At 46.9% G+C, this 13,697-nt stretch overlaps 1 protein-coding gene across 1 annotated transcript in view; it reads left to right on the forward strand.

The window, feature by feature from the left end:
- GPT2 (glutamic--pyruvic transaminase 2) overlaps positions 1-13,697 on the forward strand; it is a 34,088-nt gene that overhangs the window by 12,607 nt on the left and 7,784 nt on the right. The window contains exons 5-8 of the mRNA XM_019456044.2: positions 2,334-2,467; positions 4,577-4,820; positions 8,659-8,738; positions 10,888-11,024. Coding sequence (XP_019311589.1) covers positions 2,334-2,467; positions 4,577-4,820; positions 8,659-8,738; positions 10,888-11,024 — 595 coding nt within the window. The remainder of the gene's footprint in view (positions 1-2,333; positions 2,468-4,576; positions 4,821-8,658; positions 8,739-10,887; positions 11,025-13,697) is intronic.

Genomic DNA, 13,697 nt, shown 5'->3' on the forward strand with positions numbered 1-13,697 from the left:
CAAAGCTCACTGTCAGATTTGGGAGAAACAAACATTAAAAAGAATTGACAACAAAAAATGTTCTAGTTTTCATGAGTTCTTGGAGAAAGAGCAGAGAGTTATGGGGCTTTAACAAGGGATTCTAATGTCCAGGGAGGGTTTAAGGAGCAAATACGTCTCAAATTCATGTGGAGGGTGAGTAATAGAGAACCTGCAATGCATCAGAAGAAATGGTGTGTGCAAAGGCCCTGAGGTTTAAGAACTGGGTGAAGAGGTCTGGATGGGGCGGTATGTGATGGGGCTGGGAAGTTTGGTAGTGGTGATGGTGCCAGTTTGTAGGCCATGGGAGGCAGGTTGCCATCAGCCTGAGGGCAGTGGGTCCCAAGCTGGGGTAGACCAGGCAGGGGGATAGGTGCTGTAGCAGAGATGCACAGAAGAATCTGGCCCCTGCCCTCAGGGAACTTATATTCAAGATGGGGAGGCAGGGCTTCATAAATAACTGGAGAAATTGCAGGTCAGGAGAGAGGCTGGGGGTGGGGCAGTATCTTTAAGACAGGCCCCCTGGAGAGAGACTAGATTAGAGCTTTGAAGGACTAGTGTGGTTTGGAGCATAACAGAAAAGTTAAAGGAGAAGGGTTGGAAGGTCATGACCTACTGGAACAGGGCATTTGCGGATGGCAGAAGGCCTGGGAATTCAAGGAAGTGGATGAACTAGAGGCAAGAAGGAAGGGGAGGCTTCATCCCATGGCGAATGGCCCATGGAGTGAAGAGAGCATTAAGAGAAGGCTTAGGAAAATAGGGAGCCCTAGCAAGTTTCTGAGGATGGGAGTTCAGCAATAAGTAAGTCACTCAGTAAAGGGAGAATTCTCTAACACCAGCATTTGTACTTCCCCACTGTTTTTAATTTACAAAATATTTCAATGCAACAGAATACCCAAAGTAATGTAACAAAAGACTTTATACCTACCACCCAGATTTGATACATGTTAATGTTTGCCTTGTGAACTTTAGAGAATTGGCCCAGCCTCCCCTCTTTTCCAAACCCTCCATTTTATAGCTTGTCAGAGGGGAAGTGTGAGCCAGTTTCACACACAGGCTGAGGCAGAGCCTGCCTGGCCTTCTTCAGCAGAGCCTCCAGGGTGCAGGGCCTGGACTGATATCCACTGAGGCCCAAAGAAGCCCTGTCCTGCCTCCTGGTGGTGGTTTTGCAGTAGACTTAGAAGGAATAGGCTGGTTCTTTTTAAATGTGGTATAAAATGTAAATGGTATCAAAGGATATAGAATGAAAACTCTGCCTCCCACCTCTGACCCCTAGCCTCCTCTTCACTTCCCCAGAGAGTTCAGCTCACCATTTTGAGACTCCTACCAGATCTTGTGCATGTGCAGCTACCTATTTCCAAATTCTTTCTAAAAACATAGTGGTTTGACCTAAAAAAAAAAAAAAAAACAAAAAAAAAACACAACAGAAAAACCCAACAAACTCTTTATTTGAAGTATAGCAAACCTATAGTAAAATGCACAAATATTAATGTACAGCTCAAATAGTTTTTGCACATGTACACACCTGTGTAACCCCCACCCAGATCAAGACATTGAACATTTCCAGTGCTGCAGAAAGGCTCCTTTGTGCCCCTTGGCAGTCATACCACCCCCCCCCCCCCAGAGTGGTCACCACTGTTCTTCTACCTTCCAGCACCGTAAATTAGTTTTGCCTGTTTTTGAACTAAATGTAAATGGTAGTCTGGATTTTAATCCAAATGATAGCCTAAGGATATTGTTGACATGGGTGGGGGTAGGGGAGTCATGCCCAGCAGCCCCAGGGATCTGTGGTTAGTACCAATCAGGGATCTGGACTCCTGGGGCTGGCAGCTGGTGCCATTTTGGGTTGACCCATTCTTCCAGGTTCTGTGGAACTGTGTGTAGGCAGAGGTGATAAAGACATAGCAAGCCCAGCTGTAATGATTTATACTATTGTAGAACGTGTATAAATCCCACAAGGGTAGATAAAACAGGTATGGGCACATTTAACTGATTGGAAGCCAGAGCCTAGAATAATGCTTGACATATAATGGGTTCTCAGTGAATACTGAGTGGATGAATGGGGGGGTGGGTGGGTAGATGAACAAATATGCAGATGGATGGATGGCAGGTGGATGGTTGGATGAGAGGGTGGGTGGATGAAGCCCAGATAGGTGATTAAACAGCTTGCCACCATTCCACAGCCTAGAGTAGTGGGAGTTGGGTCCCTTCCAAGACCTTCCCAACCCCACCCTAGCTAATTATATAGATTTCACTGACTCCATAGCACCAGTTACCATGCCTCTCTAGTCACTGTCTTGTTTGCTGTCTTACAGGCTCTTACAGTGCTAGCCAGGGTGTCAATTGCATCCGTGAAGACGTGGCTGCCTACATTACCAGGAGAGATGGCGGTGTGCCTGCAGACCCAGACAACATTTACCTGACCACTGGTGCCAGTGACGGCATTTCTGTACGTGTTATCTAATGTTCACCCATGTGAAGAATAGCCTTGCATGCTAGGGCCAAGCGTGTGAGCCTACCAGCCGGGGGATGGGCCTGGGAGGGAGGGGTTGGCTACCCTCTGGTTCCTGCTGTGTCCCCCATCCTGCTGTCCTTACCCCATTCAGTCATCTTGAAGCTGGATATTCCTGCAGCCTTGGTTTCCCTCCAGAGTGCACACCTGCAGATCCAGCTGGAGAAGAGCCATGGGCACTCAAGGGTGCATTGGCCTTTCTCTCACTTAGTACATACTGGTGTCCCTTCTCTGCCAAGCACTGTACCAGGTGCTGGGGAGATGGTGGCAACCAAACACGTTTGGCCTCTGTTTACATACTCGTGTTGGATCAGACTAGCCTTCATATCAAATAAATGTCTCATCACACGCTTTCAGTTTCTCTTCTGAGTGAACAGGACAAAATGCTAAAGGAGGGGCAGCAGGTGGCAGGGGTGGCTGTCAGGGGGCAGAAATGTTTCTACAAGGATGGCTGAGCAGAGATCTGGAGGATATGTAGGTGTGAACAGGGGAGGCAGGGGTCAGGGTGTGTTTGGGACAGAAGGTCAACATGTGCAGAGGCTGTGAGCTGGAAGGAGGCTTTATGTTTGGAAATGGAGAGATGAAGTGAATGAGCACCTGTAGCAAGGGCCAGTTTCCAGAAATGGGCTAGGGAGGCAACTGGAGCCCTAGTCCTATAGGGCTTTTGTGTCCATGTTAGGATTTAGGTCATTGTCCTAGTAACAATGTCCATTGAAGGATTTGAAGTTGAGGGGAGTGCTGTAAGGACATGGAGATAATTAGATTTGTGTTAAGTTTTAACTTTGGCAGGGAAGGGGCATGATCGGGATGAGGAGGAGGAGGGGGAAGAGGTGACTTGGGCTGCGGGTCAGCTGTGGATGGAGTGAAGAGGGGCTGGTATTAAAGTGTGCTTAGCAGAAGGGGCCTGAAGTCCTGGGTCTGAGGGACCTGTGGTCCATTCCCATGTAGCATGCCTCTTCCTGTGCCTAATCAGTGCTAGGCGCCTTCAATTCACTTATTTTCCCTCCTCAGGGAGTGTGTGCTGGTCTTTCTTTTAAATGGTTATCTTTGTCTTTTGACCTCCAAGGCTCTTGTTTCTAATGTTTACTGAGTGCTTTCATCCTTTCCCAAAACCTTTCAGATGCTTTAAACTCTTACTGGAGACCGTGAGGAAACAGGCCCAGTAATGTTAAGTGGTCTGCAGGCTTTAAGTCAGCCTCTTGTGGAATTTGGAATTTGAGTGTTGAGGCTCAGGTCTTCAACCGCAGCATATTCCATTGTGTTCTGTTGTCAGAGCCCCTTGTAATTCCCAGAGAAACCCACATACACCCAGAGGTCCTGGAGCAGGGGAGGAAGGTGTCTTCAAGATTTAGGGAAAAGAATCAAGTTGTTGAGCTTCTTAATTTGGTGGCGTTCTTGCAGCAAGGAACTGAGCCTGTGTGTAAGGTGGGGGCTCTGACCGAAGAGGGTTTCTTATGAACTACTGCCATGTCCACCGGTAGCCCACAGGACTCACATGACCTGGTTTCTCAGGAGTCCTGCAAACCTTGAGCTGTGGAGACAGCTGTGGAGACAACCAGGTTGAAGCACCACCTGCTGATAGTAGATGGGTATTTTCTCCCAGTTTGACAATCCTTTCCTTGTTCAGGGGTCTGTCCAACCTTGGACAATGGTAATTACTAACAAGACAGATTTCCACTGCCCATCCCCACCAGGACAGACGGAATGAGGTTAAGGGCTGAGGTCAGAATATTATTCCGAGACAGCCAGTTTGTAGACCACTGCTTTAGAAGACCTCTTTAAAAAGTAGAAGCATTGAGTCTTTTAACTACTGTGCTGAGAACGTTAAAGCATTTCATTTTGCTTATTCCTCATAGCAGACCTCATTTTACACATGGAGAAAGTGAGGCTCAGGGAAGCCAAGGGGCTCATGTGGACTGCACTGCAGGCAGGCAGCAGGGTGGCTGGTGAAAGGCTAGAAGTGGGGTTTCCTGGAGTATCTGCCTGGCAGCCCCCAAAGGGTGCAAGGTGGCAGTATTCTTGGAAGACATGGCTTCTCTATTGCAGACAATCCTGAAGATCCTGGTCTCCGGGGGCGGCAAGTCACGGACCGGCGTCATGATCCCCATCCCACAGTACCCCCTCTACTCAGCCGTCATTTCTGAGCTCGATGCCATCCAGGTGAACTATTACCTGGATGAGGAGAACTGCTGGGCCCTAAATGTGAATGAGCTCCGGCGGGCTGTGCAGGAGGCCAAAGACCACTGTGACCCCAAGGTGCTGTGCATCATCAACCCTGGGAACCCCACAGGTCTGTGCTTCGCTTCGCCACTTTATTGGGGAGTAGGGGTAGGGCAGCCGGTGTACTACAGGTCTGGACACGAAAGAGTTAAATAATGTGACGTTCTCTTTGCTCCCCTTTCCCAATCTAGTTCCAGATTTGTTAACATAAAGCCATAAAATCTGCCACAGGCCACCTTAGGAGATGAGCAAATGCAGGCATATTTTTTGGACAGGGTTGCATTATTATTAAGACCAGTTTTTTGGTTTTGTTTTTCTTTCTCCCATTCTTACATTTGCAAAGAATCTCCTTGAGGTTACTTACAACCCGTCACCATTAATCATAGGCCTCATTTTACCTTTACTCCTAGTTGTTTTTCTGAACCAGTTTTCAGAATGCTGGTGTGTGCGGTTTTTTCTTTAACACAGCGTTACTGTGTACTTTGAGACCTGGAAAGGAAATGCCATATTAAAAACAAAAGCAAACAAACTGAAAAAACCTGTTTCCAGAAGTTGAAAATCGCTCCTAATTTTGCATATTTTTCTTTAAAAAAAAAACAAAAAAAGTCCAGCCCTGCATGTTTGGATCTTTCTGGGCTGCTGGCTTCATTTGCCCCCAGTGCTATTTGGATGCTGAGAACAAGGGCTCCTCTTTCCTCCTTTGTTGAGATAAATTGGGTCAGGGCCAAAACGCGTTGGAGTTGATTGTGGAATCTGCTTCTTTGGAACATTAAATGATGCTTCAATCAGCTGAAAGCACCACTTGAATTCCTGAGTGCAGAAAATGGGTGCGCCTGGCTGTAACACTCATTTATTTACATCAGCTCCCTGGGGGTAGGAATGCAGATTCTAGCTCTAATGCAATAGGAAAATGACTACAGCTGGGTTCTCAATCCTGGTTGCACATTAGAATCACAAAAGGAGCTTTTAAAAATGCCAAAGTCATGGCTGCATCCCAGAATCTCTGGGGATTGGGCCCAGGCATCAATATTCCCCACAGCTGATGATGAGAACCACCACGTTAGGACAGTAGTTCTCAGACTTAAGCTTGTTAAAAAGCAAACTGCTGGACCCCGCTCCAAGAGATTCTGATGTAATTGGGCTAAGTTGGGGCATGAGAGTTTGTATTTCTAATGAGCTCCCAGGTGATGCTGTTGCTGCTGGTCCCAACTTGAAGTAACAGTTCCTACATCTTGGGAAATACTCTGTATACCTAGTTTATATTAGAGGGTTGGTAACTTTTAAGGCCAGGTGTTTATGCATATCTTTTCACCTGGTTCTCTGGGAAGAAATAATTGCATCAGAGACTTTACTATTTTAGGTAAAGGGATCATGGGAGTGTATATTAATATGAGTAATTTTTAGAATAACTGTAAGTGGGCAGAGGCTGGTGTTGCTTTCTGGGGTCTGAAATGTGTGAAAATTGGTGAGCTCTTGGAAGATGGGGGATGAAAAATAGAAACTCCCTGTGATGGCCATATATCTTGTCTGGACCACACACTGACCACTTGGGCTGAAAGGTGTCAAAATGGACTGGGATATTAAACCAGGCCTCTGGGTTCTAAGATAGAAACCCAGCTCAAGATTGCAATTGGGTCATAGAACTGTAAAGTCCAGGGGTGAAGGAGCACACCTGAATCAGCATCATTGTCATAGGAATCTCGGTCCATTTCCCAGGTCTCAGTTGGAGTCCTTCTCAGGAAGGATCTGTCCTTGGTGTGACCTTCAGCAGCCCCAGCCATGGCCCACCAGCTGAGCAACCTCAGCAGAGAGCCTCACCCATAGTTTTAACAAAAATTCCAGGCCAGACTCACTTTGGCCCAGTTTAGGTCATCTGCCCATTCCTGCACCAGTCAAATCACCAAGACTGTGGCCAGGTCTGTGTCCCTTGGCCCTGCTGGAGTGCAAAGAGAAGCAGTTCCCCATAGAATAGCTGAGCTCTGTCACTCAAAGGAGGGAAGGACACTGGGCAAACAAAGCAACAGATTTTCTCTTTGGGTTGTGGGAAATTTCCTTTGGCCTGGCCTCTGGTGAGAGGCACTTGGAAGACCCCTCTCCAGCCTTCTGTGTCAAAGCCATCCCTTCTATGAGGTGGTCTCATATCTCCCCCTGCTGGGCATAGCTGTGCCTTGGCCCTCTAAAGCCATTTATGACTGTCCCTTCTACAACACTGTATGTATTTGTCCACCCATTGGCTTAGAGGCATGTTCTGAGTGACTCCCAGACACTGGAGAGAAATAAGCTCTGTCCTTATCCTCAGGGTTGCGTTGCACACATCAGTGGAATTATTTACATATAGTGTGTCCGTTCCCTCTATTGAGCTGCAGGCTTTCTGAGGCCCTGGTCCTTGTTTACTTCCTCTTTGCACTCTCCTTGGCATTATGTGCACATGGTTTTGATATTCTTGCTGCTCAAATCTTTGCTTGCATTCTAACAGGATAGTGTGTGGGATCAGAGGCATGGAAGGGCAAACCCAGTAGGGTTTGCAGGCAGACTCAGCCCCCTGGGGAGCCAGCACCTGGCTGTCAGTGGGAAGAGTAGTTGGTTCCTTGTAGAATCCCGGGCTGTCTCCTTTCCAGAATCCCAGAACCCTAGAACCCTGAACTTCAGAGAAAGCCTGGTTTGGTGCTTGCTTGGCAAGAAAAAGCTGGACCTTTCACAAAGGAATTGAGCTTTAGTAAAATAATTGGTTCATTGCTTTGATAGTTCAAAGCTGAGATCCTGGCTGAATCATACTGTGCTCTTATAAGATATATCTATTTTTTTCCATACATGTCCTTGATATTCTCACACAGAGAAGACTATAGGTATTTTTATTTTTAACAAAAAGGTAACATATTCTACGTATATAAATAGTACCTCTGCATACATATACACATACTTACAGAGTTATATGTGATATGCATAGAGACACATACATATACATCTTTAAAAATGCTGTTTCTTTACTAAGTCAGTAAGTATTCTGACTTACTGGGATTCTGGGTGTTTTTCCGGAAGGTATGTGAGCACCGCTGATACCCCCAGTGCCACACCCATAGCAGGTCTCAGGAAACACTGGGGAAAGTTTCCATCTCCATCTTGCTGCATTTGTTTCTTCCCCATCTAAGCCCATGGCATTTCTGGTGAACTGGTAGAGTAATATTTTGCTATTTCAATAAACGGGTGCTGATTATTTCCACTGTTTGTGTTGAGTCAAGTGCTCAAAGGTAGACCTTAAAAGGGAAGACTGCAGAGTGTTCTCCATCATCATCAGTGATACATAACTCCCACATGGCCACGAACAGGAGACACCAGAGCTGGCACACAGGCTTGTTCATTTTGTGCTTACTTTGCAAATATTTACCGAGCACCTGCTGAGTATGGGCTTTGAGGATACCCGATGAGCCATACAGACCATGTCCCTGCCTCATGGAACTTGTGTGTGCCTCTCTGGGAAGTTGTGGTAACTGTCCATCAGCCAGTGTGATTCTCTTCGTCAGTTGCTATTGGTGTGTGGTAAGGGGGGCTCAGAGATTATTGATTTAACCCCTTCAGTTTTATCTTCCTTCTCCTTAAGACACTATCCTCCAACACAAACATACCCCGCCACCCACCCACACACACCTCTCATAAGAATAACAAGAAAGTTGAGTGTGAAACACTTCTCCCTCCTCCACATACCTGGCATAAGTGAGTCAGACAGATGGGGCTGAGACTTGGGAGTCCCTAGAGGTTGACTACACCCTATTAGGCACAGCAACTAGGGTGGTCCCTAAGGGTCATGCAGGAACACAGGACACCTGAGTGATTCTGGGTGGGATTCTTGTCCTAGGGACAATTTAAACAGCATTACAAACTGCATTCTGGTTTTGTTGGGGATTTTTTAGGTCAGGTCCAAAGCAGAAAGTGCATAGAAGATGTGATTCACTTTGCCTGGGAAGAGAAACTCTTTCTTCTGGCTGATGAGGTAAGAGTTGCCCAGCTCTCTCCTCCGTGAGGAGTGAGGCTGAGCTTTCTCTTCCAGGGGGAGGGAGCCAGGCCTGACTGTTCTGTACCACAGGGAAATTTCTAGGTGTTGGAGGAGTGATTCTAACCAAGGAGGAGGATGTTAACAACCTGTGAAACTGTGACCTAAATCATCCCTCTATTCGGTTGGATTCTTGATTATAAATTTCAGAAAGTTAACCCAAACCACTTTAAACTTTAAAAGAGGGGCATCTGGGTGGCTCAGTAGGTTAAGCATCTGACTCTTGATTTTGGCTCAGGTCATGATCTCGGGGTTTGTGAGATAGACCCCTGCATTGGGCTCTATGCTGATAGTGGAGCATGCTTTGGATTCTTTCCCTCCCTCTCTGCCACCGCTCCCCCCCACCTCTCACCTTCCTGCCTGGTCATGCTCTCTCTCTCTCAGAATAAATAAATAAACTTGAAAAACAACAGTGGGGGTAAAGGTGTGGGGCTAAGTTCAGGGACACAAACCATATCCCTTAGATTCACTCTCCTTCCACTTAGGCCTCACAACATTGCTATCTTCCCAGCCTAGAAAGAGAATTTCTTCCTGGTGATTCTAGCAAAAGTCTCAGAGTTGAGCCTGAATCACACAGCTTGGGTCACACACCCACTGCTGAACCAATCACTGTGGCTGATGGTTGCAATATGCACATTGACCAGGCCCCATACAAGGGGCAGGCTGTCTTCCCTAAGAGCAGGGAGCAGTGTTCCCCGAGGGGAAATCAGGGGACTCTCTCTCAGGAAGGGAGAGTGGATGCTGGGTGGACATAATGCTGTGTTCCTGTGCCTCCTGTGCTTCCATATCTACCATCTCATTTAGTCCTCACTGCAGCCTGTGAAGGGAGGTGGGGAAATTTTAATTTCATGGTTGCCACTCCTTGAACCTCAGTTCTGGAGCCAAGGCTCCCCATTTTTTTCTTGCTTTGCAAGGAAGAAACTCAAGGCCTGTCAGATTCTATTTCACTTCTTCATTTCTGCATGATTCTGGTTAGTGGTAGCTTCTAGCACCCTGGTTTCATTTCTTTGCTCATTAGCACCCACACACACACACACACACACACACACACACACACACACACACAACTTACCCACCAAATTGTTGCCATGATTAATAGATGGGCTAAAAATCTTCCTTTCTCTCTCTCTCTTTTTTTTAAATTCCAGTAGAGTTAACATACAGGGTTATATTTGTGTCAGGTGTTAAAAATCTTCATTTCTAAAGGAGAGAAGGGGCAGCAGAGTGACTTCGTGCACTAAACTCCTCCCCTTGAGGTCCAGGAAGAGGAGGGCATGAGGAAGTTCATCTCCAAGGACAGAGGAAGGTGCTTGCCTGCTGAGTGTGGACTATGTGGACAGGGAAAAACAAAGCATATGTGGGTGCCATTCATGTGTACAGTCTAGTGGGAAAGCTGGCAGTGAAATGAATAGAAAAACAGTAGTTCCAAAGGGGGTAGGTGTCGTAAAAAGCCAGGAGAGCAACACGTTCAGCTCTTCAAGTACGGAGGTCAGAGGATAGCTCCATGAACTGCTTCAATTATTTTTTTAAAACTTTTTAAATTTTTATTTTTGAGAGAGAGCGACAGAGAGAGAGAGAGAGCAGGGGAGGGGCAGAGAGAGGGAGACACAGAATCTGAAGCAGGCTCCAGGCTCTGAGCTGTCAGCACAGAGCCTGACATGGGGCTCGAACTCATGAACAGTAAGATCATGACCTGAGCCAGTCAGACGCTTCACCGACTGAGCCACAGAGGTGCCCCTGAACTTTCATTATTAATCTTATGGAAAGAAGTAAACATTCAGGGAGGAAACTTGCTTGGGCAAGTAGGAGTCCTGACATTGTCACTGGTCAGATGAGGTAGAAAGGAGATCTGAAAGTTGGGTGGAGGTGAGTGTGGGTGAATGGGAGAAATCAAGTGGGCATACAACTCAAAGCTTTTCTCCTTGTGTGTTCTATAAGGTTCCTTTGGGCACATCTGCCTTATTCCTGGAATGGGCTTTGTAGAACACAGCCTGACTGCAGGTTGACCCTGAGCACCTGTGCCCTTCCTACATGGGCTCAGGCCTCTCGGGGAATATGGGTGACTGTCCCTGTGTCCCTGTTCCCCCAGGTGTACCAGGACAATGTGTACTCTCCGGACTGCAAATTCCACTCCTTTAAGAAGGTGCTTTATGAGATGGGGCCTGAGTACTCCAGCAACGTGGAGCTCGCCTCCTTCCACTCTACCTCCAAGGGCTACATGGGCGAGTATGTTGGCCCCCACCTTCCTCCCACTGCCTCTGGGCCTGCCCCATACCAGATCCCCTCTGCCCTGCCCCACACTCAACCTGGACAGAGAAGGCCGTCCTTATCTATGGCCTCTGCTGACCTTAGAAGCAGGAGACAGGCCACATCTCCCCAAGGGGAAGCCCTGTGATGGGAGGACAGCAGGACAGCCTTGTGCAGAGGCCCATACAAAATAAGGTCATGCTTGAAAGAAACCTGACTGCAATAAACAATGCAAATGAAAGCAAGACCTACAGCAGCTTCCAACACTAGTGTTTTCTGCCAGCCCGTTTACTGTTGCTCCAACATTGACTGAAATCTGAGGGGCTGGAGAAGGCAGGTTGAGTGGACAGATGGCGTCAGGGCCAAGCTGTATGTGTACCTCACCCTAGCACTGGGGCCAGAGAGTCCACTTCAATCCTGTATTTGTTCATTCAGCTAATACTTTTTGATGACCTGCTCTGAGTCCAATACTGATCTCGGCACTGAGGATACAGCAGTGAGCAAACCACAGCAGTCCCTGCCCTAACAGCTTATGTTCTAGTGAAGAGAGAGGCAGTAGACAAATGAATAAAATCATGTGTCAAGTGGACAAAAATAGAGAAGAAATGGGAATGCGGGTGGTGGGGGTAGAGTTATTGAGGAGGAAAGAGGGAGCTATGCAGGTATCTGAGGGAGGAACATTCTAAGATAAGAGAATAGCATGTGTGAAGGCCCTGAGGCATGCCTGGAATATTCAAGGAGTAGCAAGGAAACTGGAAAAGAGTAAGTGAGGGGGAAAGTAGCAGACATGGAGGCCAAAGAAGTCACAAGAGGCCAGATCATCTGGGCTACTTAGGTTATTTTTTACTTTTACTCAGAGTGAGATGGGATCTGTTGGAGGATTATAGCAGAGGCATGAACTCACCTGACTTAAGTTTTACTGGACACTGTCTGTTTGCTGTCTGGTGAGGGCAGGAACAGAGACCAGTCAAGAGGCTGTTATAGCTAGGCGAGGTATATATATGACCGTGGGCCAGGATCGAGATGGGGAGAAGACGCTGAATCCTGGATATATTTGAAGGTAGAGTGGACAGGAGTGGCTTGATGGAGAAGATGATTGTGAGACAGAGGAATCAAGAATGATTCCCAGGCTTTTTATTCAAACAACGGGAAGGATGAAGTAGCTAGCCATCAATGGATGAGGAAGGCTGTGGGTGAAGTAGGTTTGGGGGAAAGATTGGGAGTTGGGTTTTTGACGTGTTGAATTTGCAAATGCTCATTGCATGTCCAGATGGAGATGGATGTGTGAGTCCCCAGCTCAGGGCTGATAGCCAGCTGATTTAAGTTTGGGAGGTTCAGTGAATGAGTTGTTAGATCTCTGAACCTGGACATCTCACAAGGAGCGAGGTAGACCCTAGGTAGACCAGGGACTGGTTTAGGCCCTCACTGCTCAGAAGCTGGGGGAGAAGAGGAGGAACCTGAAGAAGAGAATGAGAAGGAAAGACTAGTGAGTTTACAGCTAAGGGCATTCATCCACCAACTTTGTGGGGGTTCTTTTATGCGCCAGCTGTCAGGTTCTCCCTTGTTAAGCTGAAGGCCAATGGAACCATGAAGCTTGGAGGAATATTTTGGCCAGGTTGATGGAGCTGCATCATTGGGATGATTGCCCAGCTGGCTTTATTTGATGTAGGCAAGGGTTAATTTATGCTGGTCTTTCTGGTCTATACTAATAGCAGTGCTTTATCTCTGCTAGACTTTTGTGTGCTATGTAGCTCTTTTCCTAAACAAGTCTGTTCTCTATTAAGTCTTTTTTCAAACTCAGGTGTTTTTATCACATACTTAGTCGTGTCTCCATCTGTGCTATTGATTATTGTTTTTAACAGTCTTTTGGATGTTGGTATCCTGAGTTATGACCTGTAGTCTTCAGATCCTGATTACCTGGGATTAGACTGCTCTTCTCAACTTGGTTTTCTGCTCATCAGCAGAGGATTAAGCAGAAAGTTGTTTCTTTCAGCCTTTGTTATGGGAAACCTTTCTGCAATACTAGAATTTATCTTCTTGCCTTGGAAAGTCCAGTCAAGAGATGAGATGGGAACTGGCCTTTGCCAGTTCAGTTCTGCAGCCTAATTCCAGTGGCATTTTTTTTTTTTTAATGTTTATTTATTTTTGAGAGAGACAGACAGAATGTGAGTGGGTTAGGGGCAGAGAGAGAGGGAGACACAGAAGCAGAAGCAGGCTCCAGGCTCTGAGCTGTCAGCACAGAGCCCGACGCGGGGCTCGAACCCACGAGCTGTGAGATCATGACCTGAGCCGAAGTCGGACGCTCAACCGACTGAGCCACCCAGGCGCCCCAGTCCAGTGGCATTTTATTGAGTGTTTCACTGTGTCAGGTCTTCTGAGGTTGAGGATGTGGAGTATACAGAGGAAGGTAAGACTGGGTACCCACCTCAAGGAGTCTGCATTTCTGCAGTCTTAGTCTGAACGTTATCTATCACAGTCCAGAGAAGGAGGTACAGCTCCAGAAAGTGTGACTGCTGGGGCAGATTCAGGTTCGAAAGTTTTTGGGTTTTTTTTTGTTTTGTTTTAACTCCTTGCAGATTTCATCTTACTTTCCTGTGATTTCAGTCTATATCAAATATCTATATCAGTGGTGATAGTAATGGTGGTGATTTA

The sequence above is a fragment of the Panthera pardus genome, unplaced genomic scaffold, assembly GCF_024362965.1.
Source record: "Panthera pardus isolate Hobbes unplaced genomic scaffold, ASM2436296v1 HiC_scaffold_18, whole genome shotgun sequence".
Taxonomy (NCBI): domain Eukaryota; kingdom Metazoa; phylum Chordata; class Mammalia; order Carnivora; family Felidae; genus Panthera; species Panthera pardus.